Genomic DNA, 18470 nt, shown 5'->3' with positions numbered 1-18470 from the left:
AAACACCTGTGAACACTTGAATCACCGAGCCTGACTGTAAGTCACAGGTGAAATCAGCTGATTGTACTCGACCATTAACCAGAGCGCTGAACAACAAAGTAACAAGTGAAGCTAATTCAGTCAAAATGGGCTGTAATGGTGGCACGTGGAAACAGAAAGGAAACTAAACATACTTTTTTTTTTTTCAGAATTTAAAGTATTTCATGTGTCCACATAAGACCAACGCGTATGCAAGTATAAACATTAGTGTAAGTTTTAAAAACAGACTTTTATTCATCAACTGAGGTGTACGTTTGTCTACATGACAACAATTCACCCGAAAACTCATCTTTATTGGGTTTTCGTTCAGGAAAACCTACAACGCAACATTTTTGAAAAGGATGTCCGTTTCCATGGAAATGGCAAATGCTGAAAATGATGAAGTTTTCTAGTAGAGCCGCGAGTGGGTGCTGTTGGTTTATTTTGGTAATGAAACCACACACGCACACACACACATGCAGGGAACAGTACATAATAAACACTGACAATGGCAGTACACGGACATTCATATGGACAGACGCCCAAGTTTGACTGCTTGGGCTACCCTCAAAGATAAAACTATTTTTATTATTGTCAATCTCGTCACACATTTGTAGAAAAACAGTTTACTACGACCGTGGTGCACATGCGCCTTGGCAACATTTCAGTAAAGTTCCTTTTCCCGGTGTGTTTTCAAAAAGTCACATTTTCAGTTCCACTGATGAGTGTTGTCTGGTAAATCGACCCCAAAAATGAATTGAGAATTTTTCATTTTCACTTGAAAACATTGCAGTCTGAACAGGACCTCAGTTTGTGATGTGACCTTTAAGTTTCTAATTGCCTGTCGGGGACCTTTGGGTTGACCCAAGCAGCCATGAAGTCCAGTCTGTTTGAAAATGTAAACAATGAAAAATGATCCAGCAATGAAAATGATCCTGAATGCTGCTCTTAAATTGGTGTTTTTTTGCTTTAAACTTACAGCAACAAAAAGCCATGCATCATCTTATCAGCAAGTTGATAAAAAAAGTACTTGTACTGGTTTATTTTCTAGATACTATCACAGATTAAGGCTCTAGGTGACTTCAGCTTTTATCCCTTTGTGATTTTTTTTTGCCATTTCTGTGTTTCTTCCTTTATGCAACAAGAAGTTGTTCAACCTGGGGTTTGAACGACTGTTCAGGGCCAATAGAATTCACACTTGTGGTCCGATTTTTTTCCCCTCTCTGAAGATGTTCAGATTTGACTTTGACATATCAAAGAAAACCAGGATGACAGACTACACTGAATCTAAAGCAGCCATGGAAAACTGCCCCATGTTAAAATAACGTTCGTCAAAGTGTTGGAGTTTGTGGATGGAAATTCTCGTAAAAAATGCAGCAAGATGCTTATGAGAATTCATTTAAAAAAATTGAGAAAATTGGCATCTTAGCTAATTAGCAGCTCAACATCCATATCTACCTTATTTGAAAAAAAAAAAAAAAAACCGAAAACAAGAATTCAAAGATTCCACAGTGTATAAAAAACATTTAAAAGACTGAACTGAATCAAAAGTTGTCAGCACAACTTAAAAGCTGTGCTCAGTTTTCATCTGTTCCAGAGAGATGGGAGATTACAGACCAGCCGAGCATCCCACAGCCAGAAGATATATCTCACCTCGCAGTTTTACTACCAAAGCTTATTTTATCTTTTAGCATGTAACTATTTCCAATTGTAACTTTTACTATGAAAGCAAAGCTTCCTCCCTGTGTTCCCTGAAAATGACCAAGAGGTTGGGAAACATAGTACTAACCCCATACTTACTGGACTTAGCTTCAGTATATAGTTACATATGTTCTGGTATCATCATCAAACTGACAATCACTATTTTCTAAATGGAATCGTTACCAAGGCAACAGAGGTCTGGTTAAAAAAACAACCCTTTGAGCTTATTCAGAGGAGACACAATGCTCCGTTGTCCTCGTAAGTCAGGAATATGGTTTTAATGCCGAAAATTACTCAAGTGTATAATTGTCAAAGACTAATTTTTGTCTCAGCATAGCGACAGAGATCATTCCGCTGTCTTAAATATGTTGCGGTTGTTAATAAAAGTGGCTGATAATGACCCAATAAGCTGGCAGAGAGGTGGAACAAGACCCTAATGCCTCATACCTATAGGGCTGAAAAGTACAACACAGTTTCACTGGTATCATGTTAAATGGATATTAAAGTACATTATTCAAGATTTTCTCAAATCTAGTTTAGTTTTAGACCGTACCTGCAGCGTTTGCCACATTTAAAGTTTTTGTACATTTTTTTTTATTTCCCGCTACAGTTTCTCTTCAAATGAGAGAGATTTTTTTATTTTTTAAATCTCACTGAGACTAACTGTTTAAGAGAAAGAAGAAGAGCTCTCGAAGGACCCATCACATTCTCCTCCAATGAGAAGACACTTAAGGCATCAGCGAGCTGCCGCTCTCGTCCTGTTCCGGATGTTTCCATCTTCATTGTGATGAAAGTGATCCAGACTTGAGAAGATCATTTCTCCGATGTCAAGCCATCCCTTCGGTGATGAGTTGTTCTTCTCTGAGCTAATGTTGTGTTCCAGTTGTCTGAGGTTGACTGAATTTTGAGGTTTTTACTTAGTTGAGGGAAGAAGTTCCACATGACAAACCTCATTCACGTTGGATTTACAAGTTTTAACCCGGAAATATCAAATTACTGTTGAACTGTAATCCAGTATCTCAGAACATCCAGATCCTGGGAGATAAAGTCCAAGGAAGCAGTACCTCCTCACAACTTTAAGACCAGATGTGTTCTTATAGTCGTCAGGAACACTGTAGGAATTACTGACAGTTCCACCCAACAAGGTGACGAAAAGTAATTTCTGCAACAAACAGAGGAAGCAATTCCTGGATGAAGAGTTCTCTTAATCAGAGCTAATCTTGTGATCAGTTTATCCTTGGGACCTTAGAGATGTTTTCAAGTTTAGACGTGTCCAACCAGCGATGTGTTGACATGACATTACGCACCCAGAGCAATGGACATTGATTTTTCTGACCTTTCAGAATCAGAACTTTTGGATCAAACTGTGGATCCAAACCTCAAAATCAGTTGCAAATAAAGAGAACTTCCTTAAGAGGAACATTCTTATCAGTTTTCTTCCTGGAAGAATCTTTTGGGGTGTTTCCATGGCTTTCTCAGAAGTTCAGTGCAGTGTGGACGTGTTCTTTTCCCTCCCAGGCTCCTCCCCTTTCTCCTGAAGACCCGCCCTCTTGTAGGAGGCGATTCAGGATGCTGAGGAGACGCTGGTGGACATCGCTCCCTCTCCCTGCTCCTTCTCCACCTCCTCCATCTGTCTCGGCCTCCTCCATGCCTCCGTCTGTTTCTGAGCACTCCTGCACGGCTCGCTGCAGTTCCACCTGAGAGCAGACAGCACAGCGAAAACCAGCTTCCTCCACTTCAGTCCAGACATTTTTATTCAACAAACATTTTGAATTTGCCTCATATTTTGTACAAATAATTTCAAAATGCCCAACTTTAAGAACGTGTTTATAGAGGACAGTGGTCGGGTCAGAACAGTGTCAAACACTTGGGCGTGTTACAGGATTGTTGGGTTTTTCTCTGAGTGTCTTGAAGTGACTCGTATTTAGAGCTAAAGACATTAAAACAGTTTCATTGAAGTAACAATAACTACTGTGAGATGGGGATCAGTTTTGTTCATAGCTGAAAGAGAAACACATCCTTTTGATCCTCAGACTGCAAAGACTTGTTGGTTTTCATCCAAACTTTAACGGGTTAAAGTGAAATATGCCAGTCGTACCTGCAGGGGGAGGCCTGCTTTGGCGCCGAGAAGCGTGGGAGAAAACCAGGGCCTGAAAATCTTCTCACAGATCACCTGCAGAGAGCAGAAAGAAGAAATTACAATAGAATAAAAAGCTTTGTGACTGTTGGCGGAGGAGCTCGTTTGTGCTGATAAAAGATAATTGTGAGTGGATTGAATGAAGGGCAACTCAAAATAAAAGAATAAAGAGCATGACAGAGAGAAAGAAAATAAAAGATGGAGGGCTGATGTTATATCGTTATGCAGATGACGCCTCGCTTTTCAGCAGTTAACACGTCGCCACAAAGGAGTCTTTCTTCCTGCGAGGAGGATGATGGGCAGGCGGCGGTTCATCAGAGGTCACGAGAAGTCTCGGCCAATCAGAGAGCGGCGTGTCATCGACATGTCAGCCTGCACAGGTGCTCCGGTCGGCTCTTCACTCATCCTCATTGTCTCGTCTCCATCTTTGTTCTTCCCCCTTTGTTTTTCTTGTCTTTTATCGGTTCTTTTCTCAGCTCTTCAGACTTTTCACTCTTTTGTATTTGTGAATTGTTTTTCTCAAAAAAGTTGCAGTTGTATTACCTTATATAAAATAAGAGAAAGATTTATTTCTTTCCAAAACTATTCAAATGAAATGGGGCATAAAATCATATATTTATGGATTATTTAGTTTTCATTCGAAGGCTGGATAAAAGCCATTTTTCAAATTAACTTTTAATCTCCTCCACCTCTTTAGAATCATCTTTTTGACATTTGTTTTGTCTTCTCCTCAGGGATTGGCTCTGCAGTTTCCATTGTGTTAGAGTTGATCTTTTCTTCCCACCGTTTGGTGTCGGCCGTGTCTCATCGCTCCAAAAAACTGATAAAGTTTCTCTCGTCTCGTCTTCCTCGTAATGAATGGAGGTTTTTGCTTTCATCGCACACTCGATACCCGAGCCATCAGGTGATGAGAGACCGTTGTCATGGCGACACAGTGTTCGGCCTGCTCGTCTCGTCTCAGCCTAACGGCCTCAAACCGGCCTCCAGATACACGTTATGTGTAATTTCACTATTAATCTCTATTAAGTCGTTGTTTTTCATTATTTAAGCACAGAAATATCTTTATAATTCTTTCCATAATATGCTTTTATTTTAACTGATACAATCGCTCAGAATTAATGAAATCCTCTCTGGAAAGTAGTTTAGAGTTTGTTTTTTATGGTTTACAAGGTTTAAAAGATGTTGCCCAAAATGACAAATTATTTTTTTTTTGTGTGTGGTAAAATATATTATTAATTTAAGTTTAAAATCTGATTCTGGAGTCAAAACCAATGGTTATTAATCATATTTAAGTGAAATGCTTAAACAAGAATGATGTAACAGCTGAAGCTTTTCCTTCAAGTACAGCAAATTTTAAGTTACATCAATTTTAGAAATCTAAAATTCTGTACGCTATATTGTGAATGATATGTGAATGACAAAAATACTTTCTTAATCCCAGCTGGAAATTCTTCACATTTTAGTGAATAAAATTAGAATAGAAATTTAAACAACTGAAGTTCATCATTAAAAACAGAAAGATAATTCAAGAAAGACTAAAATGAAAAGTATATTTGAAGAAAGTACATCAGAAATCAGGAAGCAGAGAAAATCCACTTCATCTGTAAATACGTAATAGAAGTAAGCACATTTATTTCAGCTTTCTTCAGCCCAGTTTTAAGTACATATTATAATGTAATTTAAAGCAAAGCAATAAGCTTTAATTAATTTTTTTAATGATAAATGTCAGAGAAAGATTTGTAATTTTAGTTTCTTCATAATTATTCTCCCTGTAACTGTGAACATTTTTTTTATTTTCTTAATTATTTTTTATAAAGTTACTTTTCATTTAAATGTAATTAAAACTGAATTGATATTGTCATATTTAAAAGGTTTCTACATTTGAAATTTCAATTTACAGTTTTATTTAACTTTTAAAACTTTGTGATTCATCAGATTATTTTTAAATAGATTTTTTGTTTGAAATAAAGCAAAAGTTTTAGGCAAACAATTGTTATTAATGCATGTTACTGTTGAACTTTAACACTTGTTAGATTTTTAGCTACAATGTTGCAGTAAAATCTCATCACACACTGACTTCAAAAACAAAGTTTCTTTTTCGTTTTTATTATTATTATTATTATTATTATTATTATTATTATTATTATTATTACTGAAATACAATAACTATTACTTAAATAGAAAAATCTATAGTTGAATGTTGCTACAAAATTCACTTGAAAATAAAGCTGTAGAAACCATTAGAAGCCATTTTGTTCTGTCCCGATCTCCTGGTTCCTTCCTCCCCCTTCTTGCCCCCGGGTCCCCCCTCCGGGGCTTCCCCCCCCCATCACCTGCAGGTTGGAGTTCCTGCGTCTCGGGCTGCAGCGGTGCGTTTCGGGGTCGCATCGGGACGAGCAGTCGAAGAAGTTGCAGTCCTCGTCGCTGCTGCAGTTCTGGTCCAGGATGTCTCTCATTTTGGGCTCGAAGAAGGCCATGTCCACATCGATGGCCACCACCTCCACAAAGACAGAGCAGAGGAAACTTTAAATACCTTTAACTTCATAATGTTTCTGTGGGGAGAAATCAGAACACCGGACTGTCCATTTAACATGGATGGATGGACAAATATAGTGGGGTGGATGGGTAATGGGATATTGACACATGGACATGGAGGAAGCGGAGGACATGGACCAGAACTCACCGTCAGGTCCTTCCTGATGGCGAAGTTCTCTGGCTTGATGTCACACAGGTGCAGCTTGTGCGTGAAGTCGTTATCGAAGTGCCAGACCATGTCCAGGAAGCTGAGTGCGATGCGGTGCACCATCTCCCGGGCGGTCCATCTCCCGTGGGCCCCCGATCCCGCCTGGCCCCGGTCCTGATCCTGCAGCCTGGGAACCGCCACTTCCTCCAGGGAGAAGATGTTCTGGTCCCATGCGTGGCCGGCCGACAGGTACTCCACCGCGTAGAAGTGACCGCAGGAGCCCAGCACCTTGGCCACGTGGGTGCTGAGGTCCTGCAGGACTCTGGAGGGAGGAGGGAGAGGTCAGCACAGCCAGGTTTGTTAACAGGGATGAGACGGAACGATAGAAAGATGGAAGAAGAAAAACCCAACAAACAACTCCAAACTACCTGCAATAGACAATAGGAAGACATCCTGGTCCAGTCAGAAAGAGACAAGCGTGAGTTTGTCCAATCAGAAGGCTTTGTTCGTTAAGTCTGAAAACTTTTCTTGTTTTCAAAGCGGTTATCTTGTTTTGTGACATTTCCTCATTTGGCCCACAGCTTTGAGCTTTTGGACTTTATTATAAGACATTTCCTGTTTTCTCGCTGAAACTTTGACTTTGTGATCGACCTTCTCTTGGAATTTTTTTTTTCCCTATTTTATTCTTAATTTCAGTAACGGTCTGATACATTTTATAGCTTTAATGCTGCACTACAATTGCCTATTCCCAATTTTTGCAACATATAGTCATTTTAACTACCTAGATTACTAAACTAAATCATCTCTTCTCATTCTTGAAATATTTTTTTTCCTTCATTTTCATTTTCTATAGAAGCTGCCTTCTCTAATGCCCAAACATTGAAAAAGGAGTAATTTTATCCGAGATGTTTATTTTTAGTAGCAATATACATATGGATACCATAACGACGATACTTCAACTGGATTTCTGTTTTTGTATTAATATAAAAGCTGATTTTAAATTCATATCCAGATTAAGACATTATTTGTATCCTGTTTCTTGTTCCTCTTCATGTTAACATTGCTTTTTTCATGATGATGCTAACGTAAATGTCTGAACCATCACGGCGTTGAGTGATGTTTAAAACTCCTCAGCAGGTTTGAAATTCTCTGCTTGGGCAGCATCTTTCTGGCCGTCTTGGAGAAGCGATTACCGGAGGAAGGTGTACTCCTCCTGCTGCAGCAGCGACCACAGCGAGGCCAGCTCTGCTCGGGAGTAACTCTTATCTCGCTTCTTCAGCTTCTTCCCCCAGAGCCTGGACAGAGAGCCGCTGCTGTTTCCTGCTCCTCCTTCGTCCTCGTCCTCCTCCGCTAACCCCAGAGAGTTTCGTACCTGAGGTGAGAAGAGAGCATGAGAAGCTTCTTCTTTTGAACTTATCAGGGCTGAATTCATTCGACTTACCTCGAGAGTGGCGTAGAAAACCACATCGAGAGGCGAGAGCTCGTCGGCGGCGTCCTGTGAAGCAGAAGAGACGTTTTAAGAGGTTTGTAGCGGTGGAGGGTCAGAGAGGAAGAGCGAGGAGGTCACCTGGTAGTCCAGGATCCCCAGCGGCTCGTAGGACGAGAAGTTCTCCAGCTTGGACTTGAGGATGACCGGGTTCCCTCTCCAGCGGGCCTCGATCACCTTCTTCCCGTTCTCGTAGTAGAGGCAGCGCTTGTACTCGACCAGGCCGAGCACGCACAGGTCCTCGCACATGTCGCCCGTCACCGAACCCTCGCCGAACTCCAGACACTGAGGAGACAGCGAGGAGAGGCCGTGAGACGCCAGCCGGGGGAGGTGGGAGCTGCTTCCTTTGTGCAGGTCTGTTCAGTAACGGGATAAAACCCATGGACAAACAATAACATTTTATTTTTGTCACTTTTCTAAAATCATAACAATTTTTTTTCCTCATTTGACCACCTGAGCCCCCTGAAAGCCCCCCTCCTCCTCCTGCGCCCGTCCATCTCCAACATTCCTACATGATATAATCCTCTTCTATAAACGGTTTGTCTTTCTCCTAATCTGTTACAACCTGGAGGACAGTGAGTGCTCTCACACACACACACACACACACACACACACACAGGTGTGAGGGATCAGTCTTGTTCTGGAGGGGGATTAGTGCTCTAATCCTCACATTGTCCACATTCCAACACAAACATCCGTCAGTGGGGAGATGAAACGCAGCGACCGGTCAGCTCCGGCTGTGCACTCCACTGCCGCCTCGCACCGCTTCAAAACTCTGGAAGAACGTCACCCTTCATCAGCGAAACAACTTATTACTTTCATACTAATTTGTTCTGTCGTTGCAATCTTTGTGAGATCCGCATACATTTTTGCGTTTTCGTTTCAGAAAAGTTTCATGTTTTCACTGCGACGTTTTGAAGATGATGTCCGTTTCCAAGGAAACGGCATGCCAGGCCACTGGTTGGTGCTGCTGGTTGTTGTTATAATCAAACTACAGACCTATGTGTGCAGAGAACCAAAAAGCTGCGAGTATTAACAGCCAGGATGTTACAGTGACTCAACTATAAGAAAGTTGTGTTCTCATTTGAAAACATTGTCGTGTAAACGGAGTAGAAAGTGGATAAAAACCTCCACAGGCTGCAGCGACTGTGGACCCTGCAGGTTTTTGGGTTATTAGCTGGAAAGTAACATGAGTCCTGATTGAAGGAGGAAATCCAGCAGACGGGGGGGGTGGTGGTGGAGGTGCAGACGGGTTAATTGAGATGACGATAAGAGCCGAGGACGGGCGGGTGACGACGAGCGGTCCTTCATCGTTTCATCGTCTCTCTGTCGGCTTGGTGAAGGCTGAAAATAGAGGTAATGTGGATGTGCTGCTCTCACACACACATTAACCGGTCAGCTGCTTTCACACGTTTTAGCTTCAGTTCAAATCAAATCAGTCTTTATTTATAACATTCCTTTCATATTAAAAATACAACTCAAAGTGTGTCACAATATTAAAATAATAAAACAAAAATCAATGTGTAATGAAAAAAAAACAGCCACACCTTCAATAAATTTGAACGTGCATTCACACACATTCACACACACATACACACACTCCTACTCTTGTCACATACATTTGGGAGTCCCATGCCATGGCATGGGACTGAGCATCATGGGAAACCCCACCAATGGGGCCGTCCACACCGGGAGAATTCATGGGCCAAGACTGCTGAGACAGCGTTTCCTTTTTAAAGCTGACTTTGGTTCTTTTGTGCACCTGTGTGAGGATTTTTTTTTCAAATTTTTGTGAGGTTTTGTTTTACATTTTGAGAGTTTTATTTTGCACATTTCTGTATGTGTGTTTTTTTTTTTCCGAACTATTGTGTTTTATTTTGTACCCCTTTTTTGGTTTTCTACACATCTTTGTTTAAATTTTTTCATCACCTTTCTGTGAGTTTCTTTTATACATTTATGGATTATTGGTTTTCCATCTGTACCTATTTTTGCCCAATTTAGCTCTGGAGATTTTTTACTGTTATTTTACACTCTGTGTTATAGCTATGCATAGATACTAAAAACAGACTTTTAATCACTTTGCTGAGAACCGTATCAGCCTCACAGCTTCATCTTCAGACCCTGTTTCTGGTCAGAAGTTGGAGGTTTGTGTGGTTTTGTTGTGGCTGTTCTTTGTGTTTAAGATGCTCTATACGCGTTGATGCTCCCATTCAGGATTGTTTCTGTCAGCTGCAGCTGATTTCAATAAAGACTCGCTGCGTTCAGAGACGATTACAAGGAGCTTCAAATGCGAACAACATGTTCTCGTGGTCTGTGTTTTGGCTCGAGCTGCCGAGACTTCAGAGGGGATCGTGTTGATGGATGACCGCTTCATCGAAGGTTTTAGTTTCACATTTTTCGGGTTCAATTAATGTCTGAATTCAGAATATAAACTCGTCGGAGTCTTTGAGTTTGACGTTAGAAGTTTGTTCCTGGTTAGGCTAACGGAGGGAAAACTTCTGTTGCTCAGCCTAAAACTCTAATATTTTTATTAACAAAATCATCCGTGACGGGTCAACACAACACAAAAACAATGATTTACAAGCTGGAACAGGGATGCAAAAGTTGCAGCACAATTCAAAAAAGCAGCAGGAACAAAGTGTATCAGGAACGCTAAAAGCACGACATAAACTATACAAGCTACAATATCTACGATAGCTATAAAGTCACAAAACTGCTCCATGAACACACAAACAACAACAGTTCCAAATGCAAAAGCCACAACACAAGTGAAAAAGCGACAAAAAAAAATTACAGCACAACAACTTGAACATTAAAGCTGCAATTTCACAACAAAACTTCCAACACAGACACAAAATGTTAAATGTTAGAGTGCAACTCCAAAAAATGCAGTGTACGAGTGAAAACATGACTGCAAAATTATGTAAAAGTTACAACTTAATGCAAAATTATCCAAAATGATGCAAATGACATAACTTGCACCTTCAAAAAGTGCAAATTGATTTAAAAAATATGAACAAAAATGCAAAATGATATATATTTTAAAAAGTTTGAATTCAAAAGCAAACTCAGTTTAATGCAGTTGCAAACTACATAACATGATTTGTCAGGTTCTGCTACGATTGCAGTGAAGTGGTCAGATGATGAGAAGACGGGAAGAAAAAAATTAATGGGAACACAAAAGCTGCAACAACAAAAAATGACCACAATATTTCAATTTATGTTCACATTTGAATGAAGTTCATAATAGTTCTGATTTAGATGGTCTAATGGTTGTGCAGCCGTGTGTGTGTGTGTGTGTGTGTGTGTGTGTGTGTGTGTGTGTGTGTGTGTGTGTGTGTGTGTGTGTGTGTGTGTTGATAGACTCAACAGCAGTGGGAGGGGAGGTGCTGAAAGTCAAAGGAGACTCTGAAATGATCGTCTTTCCTCACAGTTCCTGCTGTCTGTCAGTATGGTGTGTATATGTGTGTGTGTGTGTGTGTGTGTGTGTGTGTGTGTGTGTTGGGCGTTTTTGGCAGCAGGTCAGATGGTGGCTGAAGTAGCACGCGGCGTCCTGCAGGGGGAGTTTACACCTCCAACGCTTCTCGTGCAGAACAATCCACTGATTTCTTACAGACCAAGTGTGAGATGAATGGACGGTATTCATCGATGTGTGAAGCACGTGCGTGTAATTTCATATGCACACACACACACACACACACACACACACACACACACACACACACACACACACACACACACACACACACACACTCTCACACACAACCGCCTACACACATGCATATTTGCACACATACAGAAGCCGAGAGACATGCAAACACACACATCCACCAACACACATGGGGAAACAAGAATTTACACATCTGTGTGACTGCACACACACACACACACACGGCGTGGGAGGACAGTTAACCTCAAGGCCAGTTCATTGGAAGTGTAGGCTGGTCTCCCAGCTGCAGGGTACAACACACCACTGTTATGCTGCTAATGAACACACACACACACACACACACTGAGTTCACCCTGAGTGTGTTGGCAGCGATTAGCCTCAGTTAGCCAACAGGTGACTGCTGTTCATGGGTGTCGACTTAATGGGGCTTTAAACACAGCGGCCAGTAAACAGCAACCACCCACAAACAGGCAGTCATGCACGCACGCACACACACACACACATGCCCACACTGCTCTGGATCAGTGTGTGTCAATTTCAAGTGTTCGAGTGAAATTTTGTACAAGAACCTGCTGGTTTGTGTGAATCTGCTCCAAAACGTCCTGAAAACAGTTATGTTGCACACTTTCTTTGTTTTACACATTATTTAGTTATTATGCACATTTCATGGATGTTTTTGCAAATTGTGTGGTTGTTTTCCTTTTTTTTCAGTTGTTTTGCCCATTTTGTGCTTGTCTTGTGCATTGTTTCAGTTGTTTCATAACATTTGTGGTTTTGCAGTTTTCAACTGTCCACATTTTATGGTTGTTTTCAACACTTTGTAGTTCTTTTGCACATTTTTTGTTGATTTGACATGCTTTGTCTTTGTGTTCTCTTCATTCTGGGCAGCGTTGTGTCTCCATGTGTTCAGTCTCTGTGAGTTTGCAGTAAAGTTCAGAGTTTTCCTGCTGTTTCCTCCACACAGCCTGAGCTGCACTTTGCAGACGTTCAGCTCGTCAGTCCTGCAGCTGCCTGCTCGCTCTGATAAATCATCCATGCCCAGGCGTGACGACCAGCTCTCACACGGTCATGCTGAGGAACAAACGCCCCCGCCGCCGCCCCCGCCGCCGCCTGCGGTCAGCCGGCGTGTCGGGACTCGCCCGGCGGTGTCCGGGCTCTCATCGTGAAGCTGAAGGTAAAAACTGCACCGCAAACGCACAAATCACACGGTTCAACCGCGGCGCTGCTCGCGGCCTCCTCGTCCTCACGTCTGAACCGTCCACAGTCGCAAATGACGTCTGGAAAATCAAACCCAGCTGCAGAAAACTGCGCTACGGTGCCTTTAAAACCACTGAAACGCTGCATTACGAGCTCTGCGCTGTGAAATGCCAATAAAAAAACATCCATGAGACACATTTTACCGTCTGTCTCTTTGTTACGTAGTTCATTCTGCTCTGAAATCTGTGAAACTAAACCAAAAAGTCTGTGGTCCTGATTGAAAATCATCTCAACTTCTCTTCGAAGTTCCCTTCCAAAAGCAGTCATTAGATAGTGTGGGTCCAAACCTGGCTGATTTTCATTTTAAGTGTCCAGATCATACAGATCCAGTTCTAACCTGGAGTCGATCGGGAACATGTTCATCTTAAACTGGAATCCAGTTAAAAACAAATCTGTTCTATTCCAAAAGTTGACTCGAAAAGGCTGTAATACTCATCTACAATCATCCCCAAAACAAATCTAGTACAGTCCAGTGTAACACCAATCCAAAAATAACCTGAAATTTAATCCATTCAGTCCAGTTTAAAAGGCCAATAAAATAGAGTGAATCCCAAACAGGTTCATTTCCAGACCAAAACCAGTCCAATGCTCCTCTGAGACCAGTTCAATATCAGTCTGTATGAAGTCTGAAACTGAGTCCAAACCAGAACAATTCTCATCCAAACATTTTCCAAATCTGCACCATAACAAGGCCAGTTCTGGTAAATGAATCTGGTCCACATCTAGTCTGAACTTTGTTCTACAACATGTTGCTCTTCCGTGTGATTGAGTCCAAAGCCAATGTGTTCGATTCCAAAGTATCCTCCAAAACTTAGTTCCACTCTAAAAGTCTCCAGCCAGTCCAAAACCAGAACGGCCAGTCCAGCATCAAATCCAGAGTTAGTTCAGAACTGGTCCCATTGTCGTCTGACTGCTACAATTTCCGTCAAAATTTGGTCCAAAATCAAAATCTAATCCAAACCAGTTCAATTCTAGACTGAAAACCAATCCAGACTCGCTCCAAATCTACACCACATCGACCTGAAACAGGTTCAGCTCTGGTCTAGGACCTGCTTAGATCAAGTCTGATCCACTGATCCAAGTCTGATCCTACTGGAATCAAATCTTTTTTTTTTTTTTTTTGGTTTAAACCTGCTTCATGAACTTTGTCACATTGAACTAAAGGTTGCGGAGGGTTTCTCCATTTGGCTGCGATTAAAACATTTTTTTGCAGCTTTTCTTTTAAGTTTTTCTGCCAGCCGGCCGGACCTGCACAGACTTGAGGCTTCCTGCACTTTTGTTCCTCTCAGGTTTGGTTGTTGTCGGGCGAGTCGCTGCAGGAGACAGACACTCTTTTTAGTTTCTGTAAATCACAAATCTGACACCAGGTTATTCAGACAAAAAGAAAAAAACCCTCTCGGATTTCCAGGAAATTAAAGTTTCGTTGGGTTGCAGATGTTGAGACATGACTGTGATTATCAGTTTTTTTACAGTAAAATTCCATTTTAAAAAGAAGCATTACATATAAAAAAGAGTATTTTTAATGTGTGCAATAAAATAGTAAATTTTTTATAAAATTTACTTTTTAAAAACATATTCAGAAAGCTTAAAACTACAATTATGATTAAAGAATAAACGCTGAGTTCTTAATTTTGAGTTGTAATTTTGAGTTTACTCTAGGTTGATTTGAAATCTTTGTATTTATAAGAGAAAGATTTCAATCCTCATTTTTCTGTAGCAGATTCTTCTCAGCTGTTTTCACGGTGCTGCGGTCACGTTAGCATTCAGTCCTGTCAGTGCTGTCGCTCGCGCTGCTGCAGCCTGTTGGAGGTGTGACGAGCCGTGTCGCCGCTCCACACGCCGAAGCGATCGGAGCTCGCCGGCTTTGTGATGTTTGGATGCGAGAGGCGGCGAGCCGCATGCTGATTTCCTCCACGCTGACTCCCACACAGCCGCAACAGAAGAGCCATTCTGAGGAGAGCGAGCGCCTCTGCCACAGCATGCAGCATAACCGCTCTGTAATCCTGTTTGATCCCCTGTTTTCACATGTAAAAACAATATTTTACCTTCTGCTGTGTTTCTCAAGTCAGTCGATGAAAACCTTCAGTAGTTTTGTAATGCCTCCAAACTTAGCCTTAATGTGTCCACAGCTTTTCTACAGATATACAGAGGAGAATCACCCGGAATAACAATCCAGCTTCATCGTCTGTCTGTATGAACGTCTGCGTCGTCGCCATTGTTAAGGCTTATAACGGATTGTTCTCTGAACACGTGTGTGATCTCAATCAAGAAAACAAACAAACAGCCACCCACTAGTGGCCTGGCAAGGTACCTACACAGTTCTCAGCATTTCTGTCATTTCCGTGGAAGCAGACAGTTTTCAAAACATGCTGTGTAAACGCAAATCTGTTCTGAAACGAAAAAAAATTGTACATTTTCACTTGAAACGTGCCGTAACTGGGCCAGAAGTGTCCGTCAGGTTAGCTTACTTCAACAACATTTAAGAAACACAGCAGCAATCAGACTGAGTCATGCAACCAGTTTCAAGGTGAATTTAACTCACTCAGAGATTTAAGAGTTCACAACTTTCCTCAAGATAGAAAAAAGAGAAGTGAACTAGATTAGCTTTAGATTAGCTGATTTCAGAAAAATATTCTTCTCAAAAACATCTGAGATATCAGTATTGAGGCTGATATTACTCGTTACTTTACGTCTTATGTTATGTCGACTTGTCTTCACAACTTTTCTATATGAGGAGGAGAGCCATTGACTTTTTTTTAATGTTTTGTAAAAGAATCAGCAATGAGGAAATGCAGGAAACTTCTGAGATGTAAGCACTGAGACTGATATTAATGTTTCTATTTTTGGCTGCAAGTCTTTCCAACTTTTTTGGAGATAACAGGGACAGCTCAAACAAGATAAATATTGAGACCCTACAAAGTGACACTGATGATTTTAGCTGTATTCTACAATCAGAAAAGACAGAAAAACAAGCTGTTCGACCTCTTCAGTGTTTATTTGTGGTTTATTATCTATCATTACTTAATTTTTCAGTTTGAGGGTTTGTGAATGTGTGTCTTTTTGCAGTGTTTCGTCTCATTTGAGGTCCAGGATCGGTAATCAGAGAAACATCTAAAGCACAGCAGCTATTTTCTCTGGTTTCGCTTTGAAGCTGCGGATCACAGCACTCGTTAGCGAGGACGCTGTCTTCGTGGCTCGGCCGTAGCGGGCTGCTCTCAGGATGGGGCGGCCCTGCTGCCCCCTCGTTGGTATGCGGCTCTGCTCTGTGTTATCTGTACCCCCCCCCTGACCTTCTGTTCCCCGGGTCCAAGCGGCTGAATACAGATGGAGACACGGCAGTGACGTCTCCTGATAACCACGATCGTGAGTTGCCGTTGCACAACACATCCCACCAACACCTAGAAAGTGCAAAACCAACAAAGTGGAAGCTAAAACTTTTATTTAAAAATTTTCAGACTGTTAATATTTTAAGGTTAAGCAAACAGCTGACGATTATTTTCTATGATTTTGCAGATACTTAGAAGCAAAAGTGGTTTATTAAGTAACATTTAGCTTTAACATTACTATTATTCAGAGCCTTTTTTCTCAAATGAAAACTTATGTATTCTGATGCTTATTAAATATTTTGCTCTATTCACTTCTCTCAGTGAGAACGGTTGCAGAGCTGCTGTCTCCTCTCTGTGTGTTGCTTAGGACCTAACGTTTAGCATCAACATGAGGTAAAATCATTTTTTGGGGTGAGATGAAAACAGATGCTAATGCTAACTGATGCTCAGGAGACAAAGGGAGGCCAGCTTGAGAGGTGCACAGCTTTCTCTTAGCTTTAGCATTTGCAGGAGAGTTATTGGGTTTTTTTTCTCTGGAGATAGTTTCCATGAAGGAGGCGAGCTGGGACAGTGGCTGACTTGTGGTGATGAAAGACGAGGCAGCGAGCGCCTTGGGCTGTAGACGGACGTGTTACCTGCTCATTACCACACATTCAGCCATCTGTCCATCCGCCTCCGGATGCCGTTTCAGGTTTTAATCTCCACGGCTCAACTCTGACAGGTTCGAGAAAACACACACACTCACCGGTACCTCGTGGTACATCCTGGATCATAAGTACAAGTTACCTGTTTGTAACAAACCAAACCAGGTGAAAATTTGTCGTAAACTCACCAAATTTGATTGCACGAAGACCTTTAAATGGAAATGAGTACACTGGCGGAGAAGTGGGGACTGATCCAAGATGGCGGGTTCAAATACAGGGCGACAGAGGAGTCAGACCACTGCACGGCTCTGACGGCTGTGTGTGACATCATCAGAATGCGTCGAACAATGGACACACTGATCGTAGGTCCGAGCCGACTCACTCTTATTTATGTTATTTACAGTTAGTTTTTTCACTTTTTGCACTTGCACTGCACTTCCACGCTACAAGTATGATCGCAGCACACTGTTGGAGTTACACTCGTCTCTTAGTGTGGACATTGCGCCGATCTTTGAGGACTCTACGGCAGACGCTCTAGCGTGGATCCTCTGTTCCTCATGCCGGCGTCGTAAGAAGAAAACACGGAGGGGAAAGCAAGCCGGCATGTTGTGCCGGACCCGTCAGAGACACAACAGACCTACTCCTCCCACCATCCTGCTTGCAAACGTTCAGTCTTTGAGGAATAAACTGGATGAGCTGCACGCACGGATTTATTACGAGCAGGACACGAGGAACTGTTGTGTTTACGCCGTCATGGAGACATGGCTGGACGCTTCCATCTTCGACTGCACCATCACACCGGACAATTTTACCATCTACTGGCAGGACAGAACTGAGGACTCAGGGAAGTTGTGTGGTGGAGGTGTGTGCTTTATTGTTAACACTATGTGGGCAACAGATGCACGTATCTTGAAAACTTACTGCAGTCCCACCATCCCTAGAACATTTGTATGGGATCATAAGTGGACTTGAAAATTTGCATCCTGATGCCTTTGTTTTGAGGGATTTCAATATGGCTACAGGAAAACAGTCCTACCAAAATACAGCCAGCACATATCTCTTCCCACCACGGGGGAACAGACTCTTGATCATTGCTACACTCCATTCAAAGATGGCTATAAACCCCTCCTCCATCCAGCCTTTGATAAATCTGACCACAGTGCCGTTCTCCTTCTGCCTGCATACAAACAAAGGCTCAAACAGGAAAAACCGGCTCATATGCAGATTTACAAATGAAACGGAACAACTGATGAGGTGCTACAGGACTGCTTTGAAACAACAGATTGGCAAATGTTTGCAGATGCAGCGGGTGGTGACACTGACGCAAACACAGACTCTGTCATAGGCTACATCGGGAAGTGCATTGATGACACAGCGCCCAAAACCACCATCTGCACGTATCACAACCAGAAACCCTGGGCTGGACCGAAGGTGCAAGCTAAACTCAAGGCTCGCACCATTGCCTCCAACTCAGGAGACCCTGAGGCCTACAAAGCAGCCAAGTATGACCTCAGACGGACCATCAGGATTTCCAAAAGGCAATACAGG

At 42.0% G+C, this 18470-nt stretch overlaps 1 protein-coding gene across 1 annotated transcript in view; it reads right to left on the bottom strand.

Moving 5' to 3' along the window:
* Positions 1 to 331: 331 nt before the first annotated feature.
* Positions 332 to 18470, bottom strand: part of dipk1c (divergent protein kinase domain 1C) — a 35977-nt gene continuing 17838 nt past the window's right edge. The window contains exons 3-9 of the mRNA XM_030099043.1: positions 8107 to 8310; positions 7981 to 8034; positions 7733 to 7911; positions 6540 to 6861; positions 6190 to 6354; positions 3818 to 3892; positions 332 to 3416 (exon numbers count right to left, since the gene is read on the bottom strand). Coding sequence (XP_029954903.1) covers positions 3195 to 3416; positions 3818 to 3892; positions 6190 to 6354; positions 6540 to 6861; positions 7733 to 7911; positions 7981 to 8034; positions 8107 to 8310 — 1221 coding nt within the window. The 3' untranslated portion in view covers positions 332 to 3194. The remainder of the gene's footprint in view (positions 3417 to 3817; positions 3893 to 6189; positions 6355 to 6539; positions 6862 to 7732; positions 7912 to 7980; positions 8035 to 8106; positions 8311 to 18470) is intronic.

This window comes from Salarias fasciatus, chromosome 9 (assembly GCF_902148845.1).
Source record: "Salarias fasciatus chromosome 9, fSalaFa1.1, whole genome shotgun sequence".
In the NCBI taxonomy this organism is placed as follows: Eukaryota; Metazoa; Chordata; class Actinopteri; order Blenniiformes; family Blenniidae; genus Salarias; species Salarias fasciatus.
This window is presented reverse-complemented; position numbering and strand designations above follow the sequence as displayed.